This window comes from Anas acuta, chromosome 3, assembly GCF_963932015.1.
Source record: "Anas acuta chromosome 3, bAnaAcu1.1, whole genome shotgun sequence".
In the NCBI taxonomy this organism is placed as follows: Eukaryota; Metazoa; Chordata; class Aves; order Anseriformes; family Anatidae; genus Anas; species Anas acuta.
Window position 1 is genome coordinate 86,485,073 of NC_088981.1, and position 25,897 is coordinate 86,510,969.

General features: G+C 38.1%; 2 protein-coding genes across 2 annotated transcripts in view; both read right to left on the bottom strand.

Moving 5' to 3' along the window:
• Positions 1-16: 16 nt before the first annotated feature.
• DDX43 (DEAD-box helicase 43) lies at positions 17-17,248 on the bottom strand. The gene is made up of 17 exons (XM_068678171.1): positions 16,864-17,248; positions 16,235-16,290; positions 15,719-15,836; positions 14,331-14,438; positions 13,700-13,781; positions 12,030-12,186; positions 11,837-11,955; positions 11,471-11,581; positions 10,824-10,965; positions 8,004-8,104; positions 7,303-7,390; positions 5,433-5,560; positions 3,826-3,935; positions 3,145-3,283; positions 2,275-2,362; positions 970-1,105; positions 17-642 (listed from the first exon to the last, which is right to left on the bottom strand). Exons 1-16 carry the CDS (start codon positions 17,171-17,173, stop codon positions 998-1,000), a joined length of 1,965 nt encoding a protein of 654 aa, XP_068534272.1. The 5' UTR covers positions 17,174-17,248; the 3' UTR covers positions 17-642; positions 970-997.
• Positions 17,249-17,933: 685 nt separating this feature from the next.
• Positions 17,934-25,897, bottom strand: part of KCNQ5 (potassium voltage-gated channel subfamily Q member 5) — a 289,773-nt gene continuing 281,809 nt past the window's right edge. Inside the window, exons 12-14 of the mRNA XM_068678169.1 lie at positions 24,927-25,058; positions 23,991-24,117; positions 17,934-23,588 (exon numbers count right to left, since the gene is read on the bottom strand). Coding sequence (XP_068534270.1) covers positions 22,647-23,588; positions 23,991-24,117; positions 24,927-25,058 — 1,201 coding nt within the window. The 3' untranslated portion in view covers positions 17,934-22,646. The remainder of the gene's footprint in view (positions 23,589-23,990; positions 24,118-24,926; positions 25,059-25,897) is intronic.

Below are 25,897 nucleotides of genomic sequence, written 5' to 3' on the forward strand. Positions count from 1 at the left end.
TACTAAAACACTCATCTCGCTAGATTCAGTTTATTAATTTTCCAGTTACTCACATGACCTGAGTAAACAAGTTCAGACCAAATATCATTTGTATAGGAATAGCCCCTTCCAAGAAACTTCCAAAAGAGTGAAAATATGCCCCATTACCATTAACAGTAGGGGGGACAGAACCCGACATTCAAGCGTAAAGTATGGATCAACTTTATCGGAAAGGAAGCTGACCTTCAAAGGTTTATTTTCCTAAGATGCTCTTTATTGACTTTGTTAACATCACTCTAGTAAACTGTGCACTTCTTCCTTAAGCGAGACGATTACCCCCTGGAGTAGAAACACTGAAGCTGCTTTTTTCATCTGGCTACGAATACATGCTTCTTGTTATGGCCTCCTCCATTTGGAGGAAACGCAGACTTCTCTCAAAAGAAGCTTGAGACAAGTCTCAGCAAAAATGACCTTTAGTGTTAGCTTGGAAATAAAATAGTCACTTTGGCAAACATCTGTTACTGAAAACAGAACAGATTTCAAATAGTTACGTTATCCTCTGAAATACTTTTGCATGCCCTGCAGATGTGGCGTATCAGCATGAAAGTACAGTATTTTCTAGTCAGACTGACAAACATTGCATACATTCACTAATCCAGTTCTCTGAAAATAAGAGGAAAAAAAATTTAGATGTAATACATACAATTAAAAAACTAAGTCCACAATGTTTAATTTTAACCATTATATGATGACTTTAGAAGTTATGCACATCGCACAAGAAATAACTAACAACTCTCCCAAGACTGAAGTCGAGGTAGTGTCAAAGCACAAAACTAGATTTGTTTGTATATAAATTTAATCCCATTTTTCTTTTCTAAGGTATTTTTAAAAAACACTATTTAAAATAGAACAGATATAAAAAATAACAGAAAAAAAATCCTAAATTCAAGCACATAGATGCTAATGCTAACACAAACTGTTATCACTTACTTTGTTTTGTACCTCCAGTGGATTACAATTACTTTAGGGGCTTTCTTTGAGGTCTTCGTATATCCCATTCCATGTCTTTTTCCATTTGGAATTTTTTGTATCTTTCTGCCATTGAAATAAGCTCATCAGGAACTACCTGATAAGAACAAATCACAAGAACAAGCTTCGTTTTAAGAAATTCTGAACTTTTAGACTTTAAAAATACGTAACTTATTGTTCCCAAACTAGATTGTTATCTGGCTCCTGCCACCTTTTTAGATTTGCTTTTCTGTAGAGGTGCGTAGTTAAGCTGTTACATGAGAATATACTAACATATACTGAAAAATAATCAGCACAGTGTATGTGGATTTTCAATATGCCAGCATCACCGTATCTGAGGACAACTTACTAACAGCTAAGTAAAACATCTGCATTTTAGATAAAAATGCATCTTCCAGCAATGATGAACAGCTGAAGAAACATTTCCAGTGCCATTAAAATACAATGGCATGCCATATGTATTGCAAGTCATCCTTCTACAATAGGGTTATAGTGTTGGTTAAAAAGGGAAGGGTAACGGACATCATCTACCTGGACTTGGGCAAAGCATACGGTGCTGTCACATGACAGCCTGGTCTAATTGGAGAGGCGTGGGTCTGATGAACGGACTGCTGGATGGCCACACTGAAGAGTTGCGGTCAACAGCTCAATGTCCGTGTGTCCAGTGATGAGTGGTGGTCCTCAGGTATTGCGACCGGTGCTGTTTAATATCTTTGTTGTTGATATGGACAGCGGGATCGAGTACACCCTCGTCAAGTTTGTGGATGACACCAAGCTGTGTGGTGTGGCTGATATGCAAGGAGGGAGGGGATGCCATCCAGAGGGACCTGGACAGGCTTGAAAGGTGGGCCTGTGAGAACCTCATGAGGTTCAACAAGGCCATATATGCCTGCTGTATATAGGTCAGGGCAATCCCAAGCACAAATACAGGCTAGGTGTAGAATGGATTGAGGGAAGCCCTGAGGAGAAGGACCTAGGGGTGTTGATAATACAAAGCTCAACATGAGCTGGCAATGGGTACTCGCAGCCCAGAAAGCCTGCCAATATCCTTAGCAGCATAAAGAGAAGCGTGGTTCTTTTAAAAGAAGAGAAATTATACTCCTAGTTCTCATACTACTTACAAACACCTGCAAGAAATACAGCTTGGAATAGCAGACAGACACTCATCCAGAAAAGCGTAAGTAGGCCATCATAAGTAGGCCGTGAATTGTTTCAGGTGGTAATCCAGAACCAATATAAATATTACTGAGTAAGATTTTTTCTTACTTGCTTTGCTCTTTCCAGAATATCAATCAGTTCAGATGCAACCTTCCAATCTTTCTTAGTGACAAGTGTTATTGCCTCCCCAGTACGTCTGGACAAGGAACAAAATAAATGTTGATGTTCAAAACAAGAGATATCTATACTGCTAGTTTTTTTCTGACTGACAGTAATAAATTCAACTGCAGGCAGTTGAATACAAACTTCTAGGTTAAAACTGGCTAGAGTATTTGCTATGCACTTGACAAAGTAACTTTATACAGGTCAAAATATAGCAACTTAGCAAAGCCACAACTAATTTAGGTATTACAGACAATAAATTCGGCATAAAGAACATATTTAAGGAGAGACATGCATTAGGATCTTAATCAAAATATGTACACACACAAAACAAGGAAATGAATCACATTTGTTCCAGACTTGGAAAGCAGTATTTGAAAGTCCTACTGACTAGCTAGCTTTACCACCATGGTTGGTGGAAAACTAAGTTGCCCGCCCTCCCTCCTGCCCCCAGTTAGCTGCCTAGGAAACTAAACAACTGAGCAGCTCCTGAAGACATAAACAAGGAAGATGATTTCAGAATATCTATACAGAAGGTGTTTTACACTTCATGTCTTCTCCACATTTAAATTAGTTTTCAAACATCTTTCAATCCCAACTACTTAATTGAAAAAACAGAAAATTGGAAAGCTTGTTCGCCTGAAACTTAATGAACGTATTTCAAAACATAAAACATACTTTGGTATATTCTGGAAGCTTCACCCCCCAATTCTGTATCACTTGTTTCTCTTGTTAAATTCTAGAGCTACATCTATGCAATGCATAAAATACTGACATTGATCAATAACATCTTACTGTTTTCTTGCAGACACTTACCCTGCTCTCCCAGTACGACCAACTCTATGAACATATTCTTCAATATTACGAGGGAAGTCGAAGTTAAAAACGTGAGTAATATCATGCACATCAAGGCCCCGGGATGCTACGTCCGTAGCTACCAGGATTCTGACTTTGCCTAAAGCACAGCAGAAGGAGAATTTGATTTTATGGAATATACAAAAAACATGCTCTAGTCTATCGGTTTCCTAGTGCATAATACTCCTGTTCTCAACACATAAAAGTAAATATGTACTTGTTGCACCTCACATAGTGTTGTTTCAGTGCTAATTGGTAAGTAAGCACCCAAAATGTGAAATAGAAATACTAGTAAAATGACAAGTAGAACAACAAGGTGCAGGTAAACCAAAAAGTATGCCTCACTGATATTACAAAAAAAAAAAAAACCAAAAACACAGAAGCCTTAACAACTATTTGTTTAAGACTTCAATAATTTAGCTCTTAGACATTTTAAATTTTATTGAAGAGGAATCACTTTTTGCTTGCTGTTTTTTTTTTTTGGGGATTTGTCAGATTAACAAAGTGACCATATACCGTTCAGAGCTCTAGTTTTTCAGTTTCTGTAGTGAAAAGACACTGCACTAGAAAAAAAAAGATTCTGCATGTGATAAATTTTAGGAAGTATTGGCTTGCTTAGCCCAAGTTTAGGTACAAGTCTACCTTTCTTGAAGTCATCTAAGGCCTGTTCTCGATCACACTGCTCTCTGTTACCATGAAGAGACTGTACTGGAATTCCCTGGAGACTGAAGTCACTTGCTAAGTCATCAGCTCTAAGATGAAATAAAACAATAGTTATTTTGAAAGCATGCAGCATCTAGATTGATAACAAAGGTAACAATTTGCCAACAACATCTAAACGTTTAAGACAGGACAAAAGCCTACCTAAATCAGGTGACATTATTATAAAACAGCATGGAAAGAAGCACAGAATATTCCCAACCAAGGTTTTTATTCCTTTATATGCTTTTATTTCAAGCCCTTCTCTGTCTTTCTTACCAGAAGAGACCTTCAATGGAAACACTGAATCTGGAAAGCAAAGACAGACACCCATGCAGCCAAAAAGTCTCAACCAGGAGATCAATCAACTACACTGTTAAGGTACAGAAGACGTCACCAGGTATGGTGTGCCTTATACATACAAAGTACAACTTGAAGTATAGAAAATCACTCTGTAGCTACTTCAAGGAAGACCTTTGCAATTTTACATAGACAGAAATCCACCATGATTGTAATGCATTCAAGTATTCACTTGAGTTTTGTGATTGCTGCAATGCAGTACTTCAGCAGTTACACTTCTTTTTCCCCTACCACATCAGCTAATCCTCTCTCATAAAGGAATGTCTTAGCAAGCGAAGACTTCCTTGGATTTTTTTTCCCCTTTTTTATCAGTAAATTGTCTCAGAACAGTGCTTCTGACTTTACAAAAGAAGTAAAAACTTCTGAGTAAAACTGTAGTGATGAGCAGAAGTCTGAAGCCCTTCTACACACCCATCAAAGTTTACTTATGTGCTTAATAGCTAGAAGCGCAGAACCTACCAGACAGGAAGCAAGAACCAGAAGTTGCCCACACTGAATGCTCGAGAGAATCTTTCACATAAAAGCTTAGATCTATTCAGAGGAAAGCCTTCTGCGAAAGTCCCTAAGGGTAGTAGCTCCTGTCAGGCCTGGAACCTTCCAGTTACACAAACAAATCAAACAAACCAAACAGTGATGGGCAAGAGCTGTTTTAACAACTAATTTTTCCTGAGAAAAAGCATGTTGGCTTTAGGTTCTGCATCACATCTACAGCAAAAGCTTTCTTAAGGAACTAAAAAAAGAAAAATCACATGCATGATACAGTAAAATTAGATCCATCTCTTCGAGAAATGGGAGGGTACCAAACTACAAAGTTTGATCTCACTTTCTTGTATCAAAAGAAGAAACAGAGAGAGAGGGGTTTTTGCATCATCAGGAAGGCTCAGGTACGGTATAAAGACACTCCCTGCAAATAGGTCTTGTCTGCACCAGCTACGTATGCAATTAAACATCAAATCATATTGACATGTCACTAAAAACCTTAACATCTACTTCAAACATGCGAAGTTTACACTTCACACCACTATTAATATTAAAAAGGGTACAAACTACTAGTCAAAACAGTCTGGGAGAATAAATAAACGTTACCAGAACACTATTGACAAGAACTGTTACACTTGGTAATCATCTGAACTAAGAACACCTCTGGTAGGAAAGAAAAAAAAAAGTAATACAGGGAAATAATTACATACGTAACTTTCTTTCCCACAAAAATGATGACCTTGTCTTTTGGTTTCATTGAGTCAATGAAGCTTTTCATAAAAGCTTTTTTCTCCTCCTCGGTGGTAACAACAACTCTTTGTTCTACTGTATTTACTGCCTGTTAAACAACAAAGAGGATGTTACTTAGAAACACATTTGAAAATAATTTTTTATTCCCATATATAATAAAACTAACAATATGACAACAAAACTTTAAGAACTAGAATGCGTATCAGTTTGGAATTTAAATGATACAGATTTACTTGTTAAAACTGATCTCTGAACAGTTTTATCAAATCATGTATTTGCAGATTCAGAGGGTACAGATCAACAGACTAATGAAGAGAAGTAAGTATTCCTAACATTAGCTAAGAGCAGACAAGCATTTTTTTTTAATTACTAATGTGAACATATGTTAAGATAATCCAGAGCAAGTTGGAACAATTGTCATCTTGAAATCAAGAAGATTTTAAAGAAGGTTCTGACAACTATTTGTGGTGATCAATACTGATACTTCTTCCAACTACAATTTTTTTTAATAAAAGCTTTACTCCATTTAAGGTTACCACAAAATATCTGACATATACTACATGCGAGGAAATGGCACAAGGCTGTGTTGAGAGGTTCAGACTGGCTATTAGGAAATGAGGGGGTGGTTGGACAGTGGGACAGGCTCCCCAAGGAAGTAGGGACAGTGCCAAGCCTGCCAGAGTTCAAGAAGTGCTCGGATAACTCTCTCAGACACATGGTTTCATTTTTGGGTGGTCTTGTGTAGTCAGACATTGAACCCAATGAATGAGCCTTTCGGGTCCCTTCCAACTTGGGATATTTTATAACTCTATTTAAGTAACATAAACGTCTGGACATTCTTGTGGCACTGCATCATAAAATGGTGGCAAGAATTCATGAATCAATCCACTAACAAAAAAGATTCTTTCCACGTGGGAAACCTCTCCCCTCCACCCCTTCAGAAGTCACCTCTTCAGCTGAAGAGACCTCCTATGAAAGAGATGAATGCATTAGACAGGAGCTGCAATAGCTGTTATCTGTCAGATGACAATCCTCTGTCTTTGACGAGTAATGCCCTTTGACAAAAGCATAGTTCCCAACAGAACAGATGAAAAGTACATTTCCTTCTTTGGTCTAAAAGCATGCTGGATATTATTTTTTCATTGCCCATGGCTAAGAAGTGGAACTGAAAACGAAACTTTTGTAATTTAAAAAGCAAACAAGTCTCTGCGCCAGGATGCGGGAGATCTTGGAACAAGCAACATTTCTGTAAGTTCTGCTTAAAAACTGCTTAAGCCAACTACTGGTAACTGCACAGGCATGACTAGCATACACCTACATCTAAACATTTTAAGTTTTGCAAAGACAGTTCTTACTGTAACGATTTTTGCCCTAGACAAATGGCCTCCAGGAGTTTAATACAGAGCTTTTACTCTCTTTGAGAAAGCAGTTAAGAGACAGATCTGGATAAGGATCTGTACATGAGAGAAGACAGACTTTCAGAGGGAGAAGTAAGTAACATGAATTTGCTCCACAGAAAAGGCAGCTGCAAAAACAAGGGTTCAGGCAAAACCACGAGGCACTGCAAAATACAATTTTCAAATGTAACAAGTATTTGACTGATCTTTATAACCTGTAACTTCTACTGGAAGTCTAAGACTTCTGGACCTTGTTATGGGAACAGTTTTTTTAGGTTCTTTATAAGCTTTTAATGAAGCTTTAAAATAAAATGATTTTTAAGTTTGATTTTAAGGTATTATGCATTTACTTACATATATTTACAAGTAAAACAAAATCCTTGTTTAACTGTAATTTCTTCAAAACAAAATTTGTAATTTCTTCAAAACTTACAGCTAAGTCAAGAGTGCCAACGTATACAATCATAGGGTTTTTCAAATAGGATCTTGCTAGGCGACGAACACCATCAGGCCAAGTAGCACTAAAGGGGAATGACAAAACATGAGAATACAGTGCAAAATCTTCTTCAATTTGTTAATTTCATCACTCCTCTTTTCTTATATACCAGTGAAACATGAGTGCACTGTAACAGTAGTGAGCTCATATAGCATTTACAAATTGCTTTAAGATGCTAGTAGTAAATATCAATCTGATTTCAAGGTAACTTCCTAAATTAAAAGTATGGTTAATGGTTATGTAGCCTTTCTAATGAAGCTGAAAATGAGCTCAGTAGTTCAATGATTTCTAATTAGCAAGCTTGTAGACTTTTTTCCGCCCCCCTCTCTGAAACAGTAGCTCTAAATCAAAATACTCATGTTAACAGCATTCCCTGCCCACCTTCCTTTTTGAATAGTTCATTTTTGGAGAAAACAGTTGTTTATACAGTTGATATAAAACAACAGTAAGAGAAGTAAGTTGTCAGAAGATTCATTAGCGTGAAATAGACAATTAGGAGAAAAAAAATGTTACCATTCTCTTGGTAGGTTAATAAATTTTTTTATTAATACTTCCCCTCCCCCCCCACCCGCCCCCAAGGTTAAAGTTACTGAACAAGTTAAGGTGTTCAAGCATTAAGTACTACTATGTTTACATACCTTGTCATAATGGTTTGTCTGTCAGGCCGCACATCTATTAGGATCTTCATTATCTGAGGTTCAAATCCCATATCCAACATTTTGTCAGCCTCGTCTAAAACCTGCTTAGAACAAGGTGTTTGGGTCTAGTTCCTTAAATAATATTTCAGCAAGACATTTTGTAAGAGATAATTTTACCGGTAACTATTTTAATTTCAGAATCTACTCTAATTCATTCCAAAGCCTGTTCAACTTATTTAATCTCGAGTTTTCTTTAATCTTGCAGGCATAATAAGAATAATCTGTATCACCTTTAAGAACACTCAAAGCCAATGAAGAAGGGGCCATGTTTTTTTTTTTTTTTTTTTTTTAAAAAAACTGATTTGGTTGGTACCTAATTCAAACAAAACAAGAACAAAGAGGGAGGAGCCCCTACTTTCAGTTGGAAGTTTTTAGAAGTTTACAGGACAATTCTCACTTAAACTTGAAGATCTCATACCAATCCAAAATATCAGTTACCAATTTATATCCTCTTAAAAACTAGGAAAAGACAGACCATACATTCTGGTTCAAACTAGTATACTGCAGAATTCTCCGAGCTCAAACTTATTTCATCAGGCAATAGAATAGGGGAGCTGGAAGTGAGTACAACTACTGGGAATTGATCTTTTTCTAATATGTAAGCACACAATGCTTTCTAAGTCCTGTACAAAGAAAGAAGGCTGCCGTGCAAAACTCATTTTCCTCTTTTGATTTAGATAAACTCAATCTGAAAATTAAAGTTACATGGATCATGCTTTGAAGTACTGACATTTTCCAGTCACTTATTTAGAATTACAGAACTTTGATGGTAACCTCTACTATCATGATTCTGTAGATCTATTCTTTTCAGATGTACTCTTCTATTAAAGGTTTTTAGATTATTAATTGTGGAAACCTCTGAAATAATAATAAACCATAAGTTAAGCAACAGAAGACAGGAATTCTATTTCCTGATTTCATTCTTTTTATTTTCAAAGGACTCATTGAGATTTCATTAACTACTCAGGTTCTATTACAATGGCAAGGCTGCTGAAACATCACCAATTTCACATACAGAGCTGGCTACTGAGCTCTTTTAACAGCAGAAACTTTCTAGGCTATTAAGCACACTGGTACTCTGCTGGAAAGGAGAAGGACGTACATTAGATGGACGAGAGTAGTCGATGCTCACTTGCCTTATTTCTGAAAGCTGCTTAATGAAGTCCATAACAGATATAATATCTATTAACTTTTTTCTCCCTAAATTCCTCAAAATCAAGTCCTGGTTTATAAAGCGAACCCCCATTCCCAACTGATATCATCTTAGATTTCTCACTACCAATACATATTTACTTGTTTGTTAATATTACTGCAGTTATTTTTCTTGTCTAGGAATTCTTGCAGGCCAGTTCTTCATGTGAAAAATTTCTTTCATTAAATTAGTTACTGGTAAATTTTACACTACCTTTATCTATATTATATATATATACACACACACACATATATATAGCGTGTGTATATATAATAAAAATGATACTCTAATCTACCTATTATATAACCTGAATTATGATTTATGTTCTTTTTCTAGTATATTCTTTCCCCTAATTGCTTCCCTATTATGCACGCACAAGAAGATACACAGAAAAATATAAGGTAACAGTTGAAAAAAAGCATTTTCAAATGGGACCTAAATAAGCAGAGTGGTTCCAGAAAGTCAAAAGGCATGAGATACTAACCACTTTTCAAGATATGGTCCTTATTTCAATCTGCTTAAGATATGCAACTGCTAGTGGTATAACAACAAATGGTTTCTTCTGCTTTATGTCATACTTTATGGTTTGATATTTGTTTTTCTTAGTATCATACTATACTGTATCATGCACATACTGAAGCATCCGATTTCAGTCACACCCACTATGCTTTGCATAGTTTGGCTACACTTTGCCTTGGTATTGGAAGATTACAAATGTTATATAGTATTAAAAGCAGGTTTTCAGGCCTTGTTTCCTCCTGCTTACTGTGTGTTTTTCTTCTATATTAGGCTATTCTCCTGTCTGCCTGGATTATTCTTTACAGATGCACCACTGGCCTCATCACAAGCTCACAACCATTACTAAGAATTGGAGCTAACTCATTAAGAGCATAGTAAGAATTTAACGCTTGGTAGAGGGGAGAATTTTGGGAAGGTAAGGGAGAAAAAGTAGGCCAACTTGTCAAAATGGGCAACAAGTAATCAGTTAAGTAGGCAACACACGAATAATGTAAACACATTGAAGTATTTTACAAAATAGTCATTCTATTTTGTCCAATGTAGCAAAAAGCAAGAATGAAGTGAAAACGTAAGGATCCGTAACAACATTAGCATGGCTGTTTTCCCACTAAGATCAAAAGTGGGTCACCCAAACATTCAGGTATCAGTTTGTGATACCTTACCACACAAGTTCTAAGTTCTTAAGTCATTAGAATTGTTTAAAAGAAAAGTAAAAAGACAACTCAGGGACAGCATTTCATCTATTAGTAACTGATCTTCGTAAGATGAACTCTGAAATGGCCAATAAGATTTGATGCAATAATTTATCGTCTTTAAAATGCTTATTGTGCTAGAAGCCTTTTTTTCCCCCTCTAGAGAATGTCCTATTTCTACGACATACCCAGTTTCTACAACACAATCACATTTGGCATGAACCACCCCTCCAAAATCAATCTCAGTGTTTTAACTGAGAATCAGATCGTTAAAAGAAAGCTAAAATAAACCCTGAATTCACACTAAGTCAACCATTTCCCAGCTGGTGCATTACTTATTCTGTATCAGCTACTTGCCAAGTAAGTTATGCTCCTCAAATTTATGACGTTGTTCATTTGAAGATCATTCAGTCTCCCAGGAGTAGCGATGACAATATCCACACCTTTGGTAACTGTATTGATCTGTCCTTTTCGGTCCCCACCACCATATATGCAAATACTAAAAAACACAACGATTTACAGAAGTAGAGTATTAAGGTTCAACTGAATCTCTCAAATAAATACCACAATGTTGCTTCATATTACGGAAGTATTATCTCATTATCAAAACAAAAGAGTACAATAGGTGTGACTGACAGATTCACCATAAATAATGGGCTCAACATCGAATGATCCCACCTCAAACGTGCAGCAACAGCATTCAGCTCAAAGTGTAGTAGAGGGAATCATGAAAGGAAGAAAAGATGGCAATGTCTGCTTAATATTGGAAATGAAAACCAGCAGGTTTGTGGATGAAGGACAAGATGCAATGAAGTTGCAACACAGAAAACAACAGTATATTTAAGATTTTCATTGTGAGAGTAGCTACACAGACATCCTAGAAAATAAGAACTATTCATTTACTACCCTTCCCTGACTTCTCTTAACAAATGCAATTATTTTAAGAGGTGAAATAAGCCACAAGTGATTTTAAAAAAAAGTGAACAAATGAGAAGGAAGGTTACCTTTTAATTCCTTTGTATGTGTACTTCAAACACTCTGCCTCTACTTGAAGTGCTAGCTCTCGAGTGGGAGCTAGGACTAACATTCCCGGCCCTCCACGCTGATCTTTGGATCTGCAACAAAGCATCTTCAGTAAGTGGGTGTATTAGGCTAGACAACATCTGTCACTTCTGACATCAGATTTTTTTAAAATAATGTTCTCAAAACTTTCAGTACACAGCTGCATCCCGTTATTGTGACATAATGGAATCTGTGTTTTAAATCTGGTATGTTTTCCAACAAGTCTATTATTTTTTTACTAGATAGCCATCATTTCAGAAAAAGAAGTACCCACAAATAAGCAATGTAGATGTGTGAATGGTCCTTACATTGGTTGTGAATCCAAATGAATGAATCCAGGCATTAAGTACGCTAATGTCTTCCCAGTACCAGTCTGTGCTATGCCAATAAGGTCAATTCCTTGGAGTATAATTGGCCATGCCTGGGACTAACATAAAACAATAAATACTTGGACATTTTTCTCTTAAGGTTCAGTTAGTATAATCAAAATTGAACAAGTACCTGAATTGGTGTAGGTTTCTGAAAACCAATTTTTCTTATATTAGCCATGATATCAGGATAATTCTCAAATACATCTTCAAATTTACAAACAGGATTGGGAACGCAGCGCTTTTCACCTTCTTTTAAGTCATCACAGATTATGTTATTATTTTCTTTCCTGTATAAAATTAGAGAAGTGCAATAGCTTTAAAATCTATCTGAAGAAGCAAAGCTAACACAAAAGACTGTGCCTTTCTGACATTTTTTCCTAATATGCACGAAACATTGAATAGATGCTTAATGTTGTATATAACTGCTCTTTTAACTTTCAAGACAGCTGCACTACAGAAAAACCTCTCCTGCAGGACTCGTAGTTAGTCCATGAGTTATTCCCATAGTTACTCTTTCTGAACTGTGAATGCTTTGAAGCTATGTACGGATATTAACATAGGCTGTAGCCTGGTCATACCAGACCTGTTATACTGTATTATAAATTAAGAGCTGTTACAGGTTCTTTTACCCAAAATCAACTCATAGGAATGGGTTGTGCTTCTTTGTCAGAACCCTATATTCTAGCTCAAGCCTTCCTGATATACTTTCAGAGCAGCTCCCTGGGTGCTCTAAAAATAAAAGCAGGTTAGTAAAAAGGTGCTCAGTAAGACAACCTCCAAAAAGAGCATTCAAAAGGATATATATATATATATATTAATAAAAGCTATAGTTTTGAGGTCCCTACACAAGTAAGGTGGAAATATGTATCAGTATTGTATCTTCATTCTAGACCTCTTCTGAAGATTCCAATCTGCAAGTTTTACTTCAAGCTGTGAGCGGATTCAGAAAGAATGAGTAATTCGAGTTCTGATGTTTGCAAAGATAGACTTTTTCCATGCCTATCTCTTTCTCTTCAGTTAATGGGTTAGATGAAAAGCATTCCTTTGTTTATAACATAAGTGCTAGTCCTCAGTGCATGCTCTGAGCCTATGTTCTGTTGCTCCTGACTAGTTCTGACAATAACACTTAAACACTTATGGAAACAGGTGTCAATTCACTCACTGTAAAAAGGTTTCTCCAGTAGGAATGCAAGAGAAAAACAGATGCAACGCAAAAAGAAAAACAATGAAAGGTGCTTTGAGTTAATATGAATCAAAGACATCCACTAGCTTTATTAGAACTACTAAGGAGCTCTGAAACTAATACCAGGTCTGATCAGAATCACTTGAAACAGATGATCTGCTTTTCTACGTATTTGTAAAGACAAGATAAACAGAAAAAACAACAGTAATCAATGTTGCAGTTTCTTCTGAAGATGGTAAAATATATGGAAAAAAGTGGAAGCCAAGCAGTATTTATCGCATGAATAAGACACTTTGGAAGAACCTAGAAAACTTGTATAAGCTGTCTCATGACATGCAGCAAACAACTAAAAGACAGTGCATGGCCTCGATTGTTAACACCCTCTGAAAGTTAACCAGATAAAACACTTCATAGGAATGGTCAATCCCTAAAGTTAAGGTATTATTAGTTGCTTGGAAAAATATCTGCTAGTTATCATTTAATTCCTAATAGTTCTTAAGAGCTAAATTATTACGAGACACTAACATTAGAAATTACCTCTGTATTTCACCACCCACTTCACAGGTTTTATACCTTAGTTATTTTGCCAATGCGATTCTCTACAGAAATGATCTTACCGCCACAGTTCCGCTTCTTCTCGTGACATAGATGCAGTCCTTGATGATTCTTTATAGAAGTTTTTCTCAATTGGAGGCAAGCCTTAAGCAATCACAAGAAAGTAAACTTAAAAGTCAGTAAAAAATGCTGCACATTTAGGGTCAGTCTATTAAAGCTTAAGATGAAAGTCCCAAATCTGAATACTCTATGCCTTTTACTAGAAGACTAGTCAAAAACCATGGTAGACCACGGTCATTCAAGCAAAACAGAAGGCTAAGAGAAATCCTGAAGTACCTGCAAAAGCACCACTTCTCTATGTTTCAAGCTCTAGAATAATTTCTACTAATATACATAGTTTTTTTTTTTTTTTTTTAAACACTTTTCAGCATTTTGCTACAATCAACTACAAAACTACTGCATTTTCAAAGGCTGAAGTAAAAATACTAAATTAGTAGTAACTGGAGACTTGTCACAGTGACTAGTGTCCTTCATAACTGTTCCAAAAAATGCTGACTGACACGAGCACTTCACTGCAAATACTTAATTTGGACACTGAAAAATTCAGTTACTTCCAGCAAGTATTTAAAATGTTTACACATTCAACACTTCTACCACATGTAAACAAGCAAAGATCAAAATTTTAAAACTAACCTGCCCACTTCATAGCCTCATGTTTAGCTCTGTTTTCTCGAATAGAGGCCCAGTTAATCACTGCTTTTTTTGGTGAATTTTCAGGCTGGACAGCATCCAAGGTTTTTCCTGTAGAGTTGGTACCAAAACACTGCTGTTTCATGAAATCAAAAAACAAGTACGCTTTTTATTTTTGTATTACAAGACCTCTTATGTGATTTTGAACAGACACAAAGTACTTAAAGAGAGCTCTTCCTTAGGTCTTGGACTGAAGCATTGACAGAAGAACCTGTACAAATACACTTCAGATAAAGTAATGCTTCTCTTTTTAAGTAGCTAAAGATGTTGAAAAAACAGGTTCCAAAATGCTGCTTCTGTACCTATAAAGAAAACTTGTTGAGCAGTGGACTTCTGAGAAGCACAAACCAGGCAGATGACATGCAAACAATGTTTTATTTTCAACAGCTGCAGGAGCAACCTTTACTTCTAAAGTATCCCATGTCACCAAGACAAAAATTCAGTGTGATTACACTCAATATCCCTTTTTTGATGACATCAACAATTCTTAAGAAAGAGATTTTTTATACTGGAGATATAAATGGCAACACAATTTGTGGAGAATCAGGAAATATAGATGAAAACACCACAGCCACACACAGAAGTATTATGTAATCCTGGCCTCTTGAAAGAAACATGTTGGTCTACCTCTGGCCCACTCACAACTATGCCATTCCTTATTCTAACGCTGGAGCATAACTCTCAGATCTTTTCTTCCTTATCTGTGCCTCAGAGCAACCACTATGGATGTGGTTCTTGCCCCGAGAGCTTACTGTACAGTTAAGCAAGACAAATACCAGTACCTGAAGCAATAACTTAAAATACAGTCATTACAGTATTATGGTCATCCACGTAACACATTAAAGGCTAGTAAAGTGAGGCATGATGTGCAACATTAAACCTGAAATGCTAACCTCCCATGAAAGGAGTAACAAGTCAGCCTCACGCTGTAATCAGTACGTTTGCTTTACAGCCTGTGTTTATAAAAGCTTACTGAATTTTGTCACTGCACAGCTACTACATTAGAACTTACACTAGAAAGAATATCTGGATTTTGGGGGGCCTCAAACTGGTCATGCAAGAAACCAAGCAATATAACACTTATTAGAATTGTTGGAAATGCCTAGGAAGTGTTATTCATTCACAGAAGTCCCTCAGTTCAAGGAACGAAACTGCTCACAGTCTTGACATCTCTGTTTCAAGGAGGTGATTTTAACCTTGATCTTGGATAATGGTACACCATTTTACTATGGTAAAATACTAACAACATAAAAAACACACTAGCAAGCTACAAATACCTTCTCAACCCCCCACTCCCCCAATAACACACTTCTTACATTTCTCAGCCCCACCTCTGACGTTGTTTTGTCCACAGTTTGCAACTGCATCATCAATCAACATCTTGGCTTTGTTTTGCACAGCAGCACTGCCAAAGATCTTCACTTCAGCTTCCAAGGCTCCCTTTACAACCTGAGTTCGTAAAACCTCATTGAGTTTTTAATACTATAAAGACAAGCATTACACAAAAATATATACTGAAAATAATCTTTGATTTTTTTTTCATTAAACTTCTCTTCTCAGGAAAGGTTCTTTAATTCCCTTTTAGAAAGAGAAGAAAACCTGCATACTTCAGGAAAGAAAAAAACAAAAAACATACACACACACAAAGATAGTAAACTTTTCCTACTTTCACATACAGTCAAGTTACTCCCTCAATTCATCCTCCTTTTTAGCCTGTTTTTGTAAAAGCAATTATTATGCAATTGCAACACCTTTTAACTTCCTATGGAAACTCCAGTTTACACCGAAGCAAAAGCAAGTATTTCCCTGATAGAGCCCTGGCCTGAATGATACACAGCAAACTATACCTGTATCCGAGAACCTGAAGAGGCCTCAAGCTCTTTTATTTTAGTGCCTCCCCGACCTGTTACAAAGAAAAAAAATCTTTAATATCTGCAACGCAAGCCACGCTGTCAAAAACTAAGTTTTAGCTGTAAGTATTTTGGTTTTGACCAAAACCCAAGACCTCTGTAAGACAGCAGATGATCATAAACAGAAGAACTTATGATACAGAACTGCTAGGAAAAGACATGCAGCGTTTTTTGTCAGGCAACTGCAAGAAATGGGAAAACAAAAGCATGTCAAATGAACAGAGAAAGCAGCAAAATCAGCTCAAGAACAAGCCATGAACAGAAAGGGGCTTCATCCCACTTATGATTTGCTGGCTGAAAGAAATGGGTTTCAAACCTCAGCTCTCTTGGGTGAGTGAAGAGCTCCCTGATTCATCCCTTACCCCACACAAGCCTCCCATTGAGTCCATGCAAAACAAATGCCAGGGGTCGCAGCATCGTGTGGCCCTTCTCGTCAGGAGGAGATGGCAGGCAGCGATGCTGAGGGCTGCCCACACCACCAAACCCCTCAGCCGGGCCCTCCCCCCTTCCCACCCACCTACCTGGCCTCCCCAAGCCCCCCGGGGCCGGCGTGCAGCCGTTATTACCTATCAGCGCCCTGACCTGGGCGTTGCTGATGAAGAAGCAGAGGGGCGCGCTGCCAGCCCGAGGCCTGCCGCTAGCGGCTCCCTGCAGGCGCCACCGCCCCGCGCCTCGGGAGCTCCCCGCATCTCGAGGCTCCCACTCCTCTCCCCCAGCCCTGGCTGCTGCCGCCTCAGAGCCCCTTCGCCCCCCTGCGCCTCCCTCAGAGCCGCGGGCGGGCGCCGGCGGCCGCCTGAGGGGCGCGGCGTCAACCGCACAAAATGGCGGCGGCGGCCGCGGCGCCTCCTCGTCGCTGCTCGCCTCCCAGTCCGACATCGCCCCCGCCGCGCATGTGGCGGGCCTCGCCGGGCTTCAAGCTGCGGGCGCGCTGATTGGCAGGAGCCAGGGCCTCCGCGAGCAGTGATTGGCTGCTCGGAGCGGAGCCGAGGTGGGACAGCCTATGGCTGCCCATGCAGAGGGTGAGGCCCCGCCCACGCAGCGCTCTGCCCTCAGACGGCCGTGGGCGGCCGTTAGGGGCGGCGGTTGGTGCTGCTGTGGCTGTGGGCGGGTTGGCCGGCACCTGCTCACAGGGCTCGTGTGAGGTGCTGCGAGGTGTCCCTGAGCAGCGAGGTTCTGCAGCCTTTTCAGGGCAGACTCTACAAGTGTTTGGTCACTCTCACAATAAAAAAGTTAAAAACAATAATCCTGAAAAGTAGCATTTCATGCAAATTTTATCCTCAGGAGAACGGCGGAAGGAACTGTGTGAGGAAGGCAGGCCGTGGTCGCAATCCTGAGTAAATTCCCTTACCTAGTAGGGAAAGCAATAATGCCTCTCAAATGTCCTCACAGAGGCGTTGAAACATCCAGAGCTTACATAACTGTGTGTAAACAGTGACCAGAAACTGGGCATGGCAGACTGGTTTGCGCGCATTTTTTACCACTACATTTCCTTTGTGGTATTTTGGTCTATTTATTTAAAAATTACAAAAAATCCAAAGGAAAAAAAAAATATATTTTTTTGTTGTTTTGCACCGATATGTGCTCACACCATACAACCTTATAATGCAAAGAAAAAAACAACAGTAAGCATGGTCAGTACTTTTCAAATCATTTTTATTAACAACAATATGGATTCAACTTTGTCAAGAAGTTACAATTAACATTGTAATGTACTGGCTAATGCCGTTGCAGTGTCAGTGGAAGCAGCCTTCGTACTTTCTAAACCTGTTGCAAAGCTGGCTTTTTGTCTTTCAAAGAAGTAAAAAATGCTTCCAATAGCAAGTGATACCGAGTATGTGTGGAGTTGTCCTGGGTGTAGCTGAGGGAATGGCCACATCTGCATTCAGATGAATGAACGGGAGAATATTACATGCTTCCACTGACGCTGCAGGGGACAATTCTTATTCCAAAAACCAGTTAACTTGTTTTTTAGACAGTGACAGCACTTTGTGTGATGTTGTAATCCATTTGAATTAAGTCAATTAACACACTTGGAAAAAAAAAAAAAAAGTGAAGCAGAAATATCTGGGGCAAATTCTTTTCTGACCTGTATCTCATTCAAACCTAATGATTCTGTGATAATCCAAAAGGATTGTATGACATATGAGTCAGGATAAAAGTTGGCCCAGAGAGGCAAGTTCATTCCTGGTATAGGTGGGTTCAGTTCCTTTAAGGTCAGTGGAACTGAGCCAGGTTATCCCAATGAAGGCTGAACTTCACCCAGTTGGGCAGTGAATTCATTGAAGTCAGTGAAGCCATCCAAGGATGAATTTAGCCTCAAGTCTTTAAACCTTTTTTTTTTTTTTTTTTTTTTTTTTTCATTCATTTGCTGTTATATTTTCTTTTCCTGCTTACTCCTCATTTCTGATTATTCTCCTTTTCTCTGTGCTTTTTAAAAATGTCCCTTATCTTCTTCCCTTTTTACATCAGTACTTTGTGCGTTATCTCTTATATAGTCAATGTGACATGGGTAAATTCAGCTAAGTATTATTTTCCTCAGGAAATAATTGGAATATTACCATTTTCACTTTAAACAGATGCCCAACAAAGTAAGGATTTGAGTCTCAGCTCCCGATTCAAGAAAAATTCTTACTGAATTCAGTAGAATTTTTGCTTGCGTAAGGATTGCAGGTCCCAATCCAGAAATACTACTGTACATCAGATGTTCTACTATACATCAGCAATTCAGTATGATTTGACTTATCACAGAAGAGCAGGTGAATTACTCATCACCGTACTATAATGACAGCAGTCACTTTAAGTAGGATTATCTCAAAAACATATGTAACAACCGTGGGCACTGTGAATAAAAGTGTATGATCTTTGCAATCTTGAACCCTAGGCTAAAACACTATATTCATATTTAAATAAAAAGTATAGATCATATAAGCCAGGAGCAAATACAAATTCTTAAACAAATAATAATCATCAAAACTATTCTTTTCAGTTCTCTCTTCAATCAGATACAAGAAACATGCTGATCAGAAAACAGTTATTTGGATAAGGCTTAATTCCTGAAGCTCTTACTTAGGTTCAAATTCTCTCTTCAACAACCCTCAAATGGATTGTAAGTCAGAAAAAAAATTTTGTCCTCTGTCCCTACTCACAAAAAAATTTTATTAGCTATCATGAGCTTGAATTTAATAAGCAGCTCAGGACAAGACTTGAAAAGCCATACAGGTCCTTCTTTTGTGAAACCAGTGAATGACTGTCAGTCATGACACTGTCGTTTAAAGAGAGAGCATAGAAACAGGAAACTCTTGATGAGGAAATATGAGCAAAGCTTATAAAAATCCAAACAAACAATTCTTCCTCTCCAGGATTTCATATATTCACTACTCTTTCTATTTTCTATCAATATTATGTTAAAAAAAAATCCTATATGATAAGACTTGCAGCTACAAAAATAATAATGGTGAGCATAAAAGAAAAAAAAATCAGGATTTTAAACCATAATTTGAAAAGATATGATCTTCTGGATTTATTAGTACTTTGTAAAGACATTAACATTTTCATACATAATTTATAGAATTCATTCTTTTGTGCACAACATTGTATTAAATAAATTAACTTAAAATTAGAAGGACTCAAGCATGTCATTTAAGGCAAAAATACCAAGTTTCTGTGAGATAAATTATCAGCAAAACCCAAGGCCCTGCTTCTGGTACTGAATGTGTACAGTCAGAGCCAATGCTAAGTTCTCCCATTGCCTCCTGCCTGGCTCAGTGGGGGTGCAACGATCTGCTCGTGCAGATGAAGGTGGAAGATTGGAGGCCAATTCATGATGCCTTTAGTTTTCTGTCTCATCAAGGAGGGGAAGGGAGTTTTGTTACTGGCACATCGTTGCCATGTGCCTCATCTCTTGCTCCTGACCTGGACCTAAGGGCCAGGACTTAGGCTGGCAGGAGGCTTCATATGAAAGGCAAGAAAGGCACCATAAACCATTAGGGAAAAATAAAAAGAAAAAAAGAAAGAAAAGCCCCCAAACTTGTGAGTTTTTAGGTTTTGGATAGTACTTTAAACTTTTAGATTTGCCTGGCTGAAATGCAGACATTCAAATAGGTTAATAGTTAAATGAATGGAGATGTGGAAAAAAAAATAAATCTATTTATCCTCACAAAATTACTGCTGTAATCAGGCGTTAGCATAACCAGACTGCACAGTAAAGAACACAGGAAAGGCTGAGTGTGGTAAATTATATGGCAAATCAGTGGTGAGGAAATTGTGCTTCAAGGTGTCTTTCAGGATTTAACAGCTGAAGGTTGCTCCGGTGTGAGCCATGGAGCACAGTGTACCATCCGTGGACCCCATATAATGACACAATATATACACTCTACAGTTTGCATGTACTTTCACAGAATAAGGTTATCATGTAATATCCAGGAATACTTCTGTAAAGGAAATATGGAAGCAGAAATTACAATGGTTTCATAGTAAACAGATCCTTCACGATACAATCTATAGCATTTAGCCATGATTAAGACTGGAGTGACATTTTTGATGTACATAGCAAGTTCCCAGCAGGTCTGGGCCTTGAGAAAACACTGCCCTGAGTGAGCTGGCACTGGCACCCCCATACATTCACTGTTCCTGCTGCTAGAGGGAAGTTGAGCCCAAGTCCGGCTGTCTACAAGCCTGCGGTGCAGATAGGGTATAAATTTTGGGGTATGCAACACACAAAAACCTTGTTCAGCTGGGAAGAATGAGAGCCTGGTTAGGCTTCGCAAGGGTTCTTCCAGGGGTGAAACCTTGCTGGGGATGTGCAGATAGGCACTAACACTGCTCCTGCGTCTCAGCAGGAGTGAAGTGTAGGTAGAATATGAAAAAAAGAGGATGTATCAAGCAGGAATGCTCAGTCTGATGTAGGCTTTGGATTTGAAAGCTCAGGTTTTAGGAGGAAAGAGTCTGAAGATCCTTTCTCGGAAAGTTCTCAAGAAATGACTGTGGTTGGGACACAGTGTTGTCCCAAGAGTGTGTGCCAACTTCCCTCTCTCCTCCTCTCCTTTTACTAAAAAGAAAAAGAATAAAAAAAAGAAAAGAAGAAAGAAAACAAAAACAAAAAAGCAACAACAAAAAAGCAAAAACCCAAAGCACAAAAAAAAAAAAAAACGACCAAAAAATCTGCCTTCAATTTTTTTCAGGTAAAGTGGTCTTCCCTACTTCCATTTCTGGTTGCCTACATGGCCTTTTTGGAAACAGTACTCACTGACAGGCTGGTATTTAAAAAATATTTTTGCCTCTTTACCTTTCATCCTTAGTTTTCTGGGATCATTTCTCATCTTGCCCATCTAAATCTCTATTTTTTTTTTCTTCATTGTTTGTGTTGTGTTTCCCTCTTCCCTGTTCTTTCCTCTTTAGATCTACTCTGTATTTCAGTTCCTCTTCGTCCCTCCCTTCCCAGCCTTATGAATTACCGTCACGGCATCAGGTAGTGACTGCAAGGCAGATTGCCAAAATCTCCTCAGAAGGAAACATTGCTTCTGCAACAAAGGCAGTGCCTGCGCCTTCCCCTCACGTACTGCTGCCAAAATGTTTCGGATTTACGAGACAGCTCCTCAATGAGACTGGAAGAAGGAGAGATTCCCCTGAATTCTTAGTGCAGTCACCCAAATTATCCACTTTTGAGGCCAGCCCCGACCCTTACGATACAAACTTTTTGTAACAAAAGAGTGTTCTTGTTATAAAGAACAATGTGACGGTAGCAGTGTGTCGGGTACTTTTGTCACAACACTAAATCACCAAAAATCGGACGGATATCAACATACTGTTTTTCAGAGTTAAAAATAACTGATTGCTGATGAGCTCATGTGTGTATCTTGCAACTGGCAGCCATTTCTAATCCCATATATCTGGTTTCCTTGGTACCTTGCTAGCAGCTGTAGATAATTTTTTTGTTGTAAACATAAACTATCGTCTAAATCAGGACATATATATATATTTAATTAGTTCAGAAGCAAAGTGCTTTAAAACTTACGTTTTTTACTTCTGCCCTGTAGAAACGGCACTAGGTCTAAATGCTCAAATTTTTGCTTTTTGATATATCCTGCAGCATTAGCTTTGTAGGCAACTCTTTATTTAAACCTACCGTACTACACAAAAGGCTGCTGTACTGTAGGTATAAATCTGAATTTTAGCCGTCACTTAAACATGCATTTTCATGCAACTAGAAGATATGGGCTCATTCAACTGCTTTTCGGATTCATCCTGATTTTTGTGATTTTATCATATTAAAAAGGCTTTCAAAACAGTTCATGCTATGATATGTATGACTAGAGGAATGACCCAGCCAACGAAGAAAGCCCACAAGCTGTTATTTAAGTTTGACATGGAGCAGACTGAGTGCTTCTGTACCGTCCCCTGGCTTGCAAATGTTTTGAGATGATCTTGATATTCCAGTCCTTAGAGAGTCAGTAGAGAGAGTTGTTTCCACTAACGGTCGAGAGATGGCTTCAGTAGTCTCTGTTCCTGCCTCTGTCTCCAACTCTTCATCAGTTATAAATAATTTTGACTCCCTCCATTTGGAGTACACGTCTTGGCTACCTCTTGAACCACTGGAGTCACTGCCAGTAATCTGTACATTAAGTTCCTCTGTTGATTGTATAAGGTTTTGTACAGATAAAGATTTTCCTAAATCCATTTGCACCACAGGTTTAACTGAGAGCAAAGGTTCCCCTTCTGTATCCAGACCTTTTCTCCATGCAAGATCCTTTGTTGCACTGGGCTGCGCAACTTGTCCATTGTCCTTTGATGCAACAAGGCAAGCGGTGACATCAGAAATATTTTCCTGCGTGGTTACAGGGATAATGTGAACGGGCTCAGGCCTATTGATATGCTTCATTGATGAGAAAGGTGGTATTTGTAATGTTGTTGGAGTTGCTGGCTTAGTTGCCTGGTTTATTTGGTTTGATGTGTTATTAGCTGTTGTAGGTCCATCGTTTGGCACTTGCGTTGCTTGACTATGCATAGCTGGACTAAAAGCATAGTAAGCCTGAGTGCTAAATTCATTTGGTGTCAGTATAAGCTGTAGGCCACGAGGCAGATTGGCACTGGCTGATCTGGATACACATCCACTAATTTGTGCAGAATTAGACAAATCTTTGCTGTCCGATGGACTTTGATAATCAGAAGTCTGCTCACACTCGAAAGCTGGCATTTGAAATGAAGCCAAAGTGAGCGCTGATGCAGATCCTTTTCGCAAAACTTGTTGATAAATGTCTAACAGACAGTCCAGTTTTGACTCAATGGATTGTACCTACAGGAGGAGAGGAAAAGGTTAATATTAAGGCAAAATATGAATTTTAAATATGTGGAACCCAAGCAAAAGGAAAATGTAACCACTGAAGAGAAAAATGTTAGGAGCTTGATATGAGGTATTGACTCATGAAAAATAATGCCAAAAGACTGGTAGCTATAGATTTTTCATAAGCAAGCTGATAAAAAGAACCAGTACCTTGCAATTTTTCTTTTCTTATTTTTTCTGTACATGGAACACAGTTGAAGTAATATGATTCATGTATCTTTTATGTCAACGTGTAAATGAAACAGCTATCAGAAAAAAATATTTTAACTGTTCGTCATTTGAAACTGGCAATAAAATAGACAAAGCAACAGAGCAAGACAAAAGCACAGTCACAGAAGATGGTGAAGACTCTACCTGTTTTTCCACCTTGACTACACGCCCTAACATGCTGAGGTCATCAGTTGTCTCATTCTCTGCTGTATTCTTTTCTCTGCTTCTTTTATCTGCTGTGATCTGTCCTTTCCCAAGAATTTGGTCAACACTGTAAGAGAAATTAAAAGCTACTGTGATCCCCCAAAATGGTGATAATATGGAAGTGTTTGCTCAATCCGTACATTAAGCATTAAAGTCACAGTCCTTCAGGAAAATTTAGGAAAAACACGAGAGACTTTTGAGCATTTACACATTAGATCACAGACAGCTTTTCTTCAGGCCAGAACTTAACCTTCAACTGGAAGAGCCAGGGCTGGACTTGCAGGGAGGCAAGAGAGCGGGTGCCTTCCCCAGCAGCCTGGTGTTGGAGAGGAACAGACATACCAGAGACCACCCTCAGGTCTCCCTTCAGAGCATCAGCATTGAGTCTTAAGCAGGAGTCTAAGCCCCGATGCTGCCAGCAATACACATGATGCAATGGTTATTTTATTAGTGCTGGGAACTGAGAACATAAAAATACGCTCCCTGACCCGGTACGTTACGTGTAGTTCCCGATTTCTTTCATGTGAAAAGAAAGGGTAGGGTGGGAGAAAGGCAGTTAACAATGATGACTTCATCCTTTTGGCAGCCTCCTGACTTAAGTTCTCTCTTTATGAATAAACTTTCCAGATAAAGGATAACTTTTTTGATCATTCAGGCTTCCATCTTCTGGGGACAAATGAGATACATGGTGTTTTGTTTGTTTTCACACACAATTTAATTTCTGGCTCAGCTGTGTTCTGAACACAGCTGGGCTTAAGCATGGATGACACTTTGTGCCCAAATGTAACACAAAAATGTTAAACGTTGCTAATACTCATTGTACAGTGAATGGCATAACAAGATGCTTATGCAGAAGATAATTTAATGTTTCCATACCGTGACTGTAGACTCTTGATCCTGCATAACATGTCTAAATGGCCTGCTGAATACTGTTCAATGACATCTTTGACATCATATGGACGAAGTGTTTCCTTAAACTTTCTCTTTGCAACGTGAAATTTCATAATTCTGGTGAAAAAGCATTTTGCAGATTAATCTTCAAAGCAGTTGCAAAACAATGCAATATATTCCACTGTCAAAATATTGTCAGATAGTCTCTTTTTACATTGAAGATAGTTTCAATACAGCTCAGGCAAGTGAATTCTTTCAAAAAATCCTTTTTATAAGTACAAATTTTATAATTACTTACACGTGGTACCTATCCCTTTGAATTATTATGTAACAGAGACCACATAGCATGATTTTAAAGAGTGCAGAGTGTGATTAGTTGATCAGTATACACCTATTCTGCTTTTTTATGCTAGCTTTGTTTTTTTTTTTTTGAATTGTACATTGAATTGTACTGCAAAAGATATTATGTATGGGATAACAGTAAGTATCCAACATTGATGGATGGCCTATTTTTTTTTTTTTTGGAATGTAACCTTTACATAAGTTTTCTATGCTAATTTTGTGGAAAAGTGATGCCCACTGAGTAGCTCTTCTTAGAATGAAAAGCTTGATATTAAATTGCAAATCTGAAATAATAGAAGAGACAAATTTGGAAAGCAAATGACAGTGAGCAGATGGCAGTGATTATTATGCTGCGTATTTAGTAGCTGTAAGAGAATGAATGATAACAAATCCAAAACACTGTCCCATAGTAATAGTTTAGTGGAATGTCAGGAAAACCATACTTTGTATAGTTAGGACAGACATGATACATAGAGTCAGATTAATAGTGCATAGCGAACCTCTACTGATTTCTGTATTATACACAAATGTTTTTTCAAATAATATCTATTTATTCCCACAGTGCTCAGGTTGTTGATATTTCCCATTCTGGTAACTTCCAATTAAAAATGAGA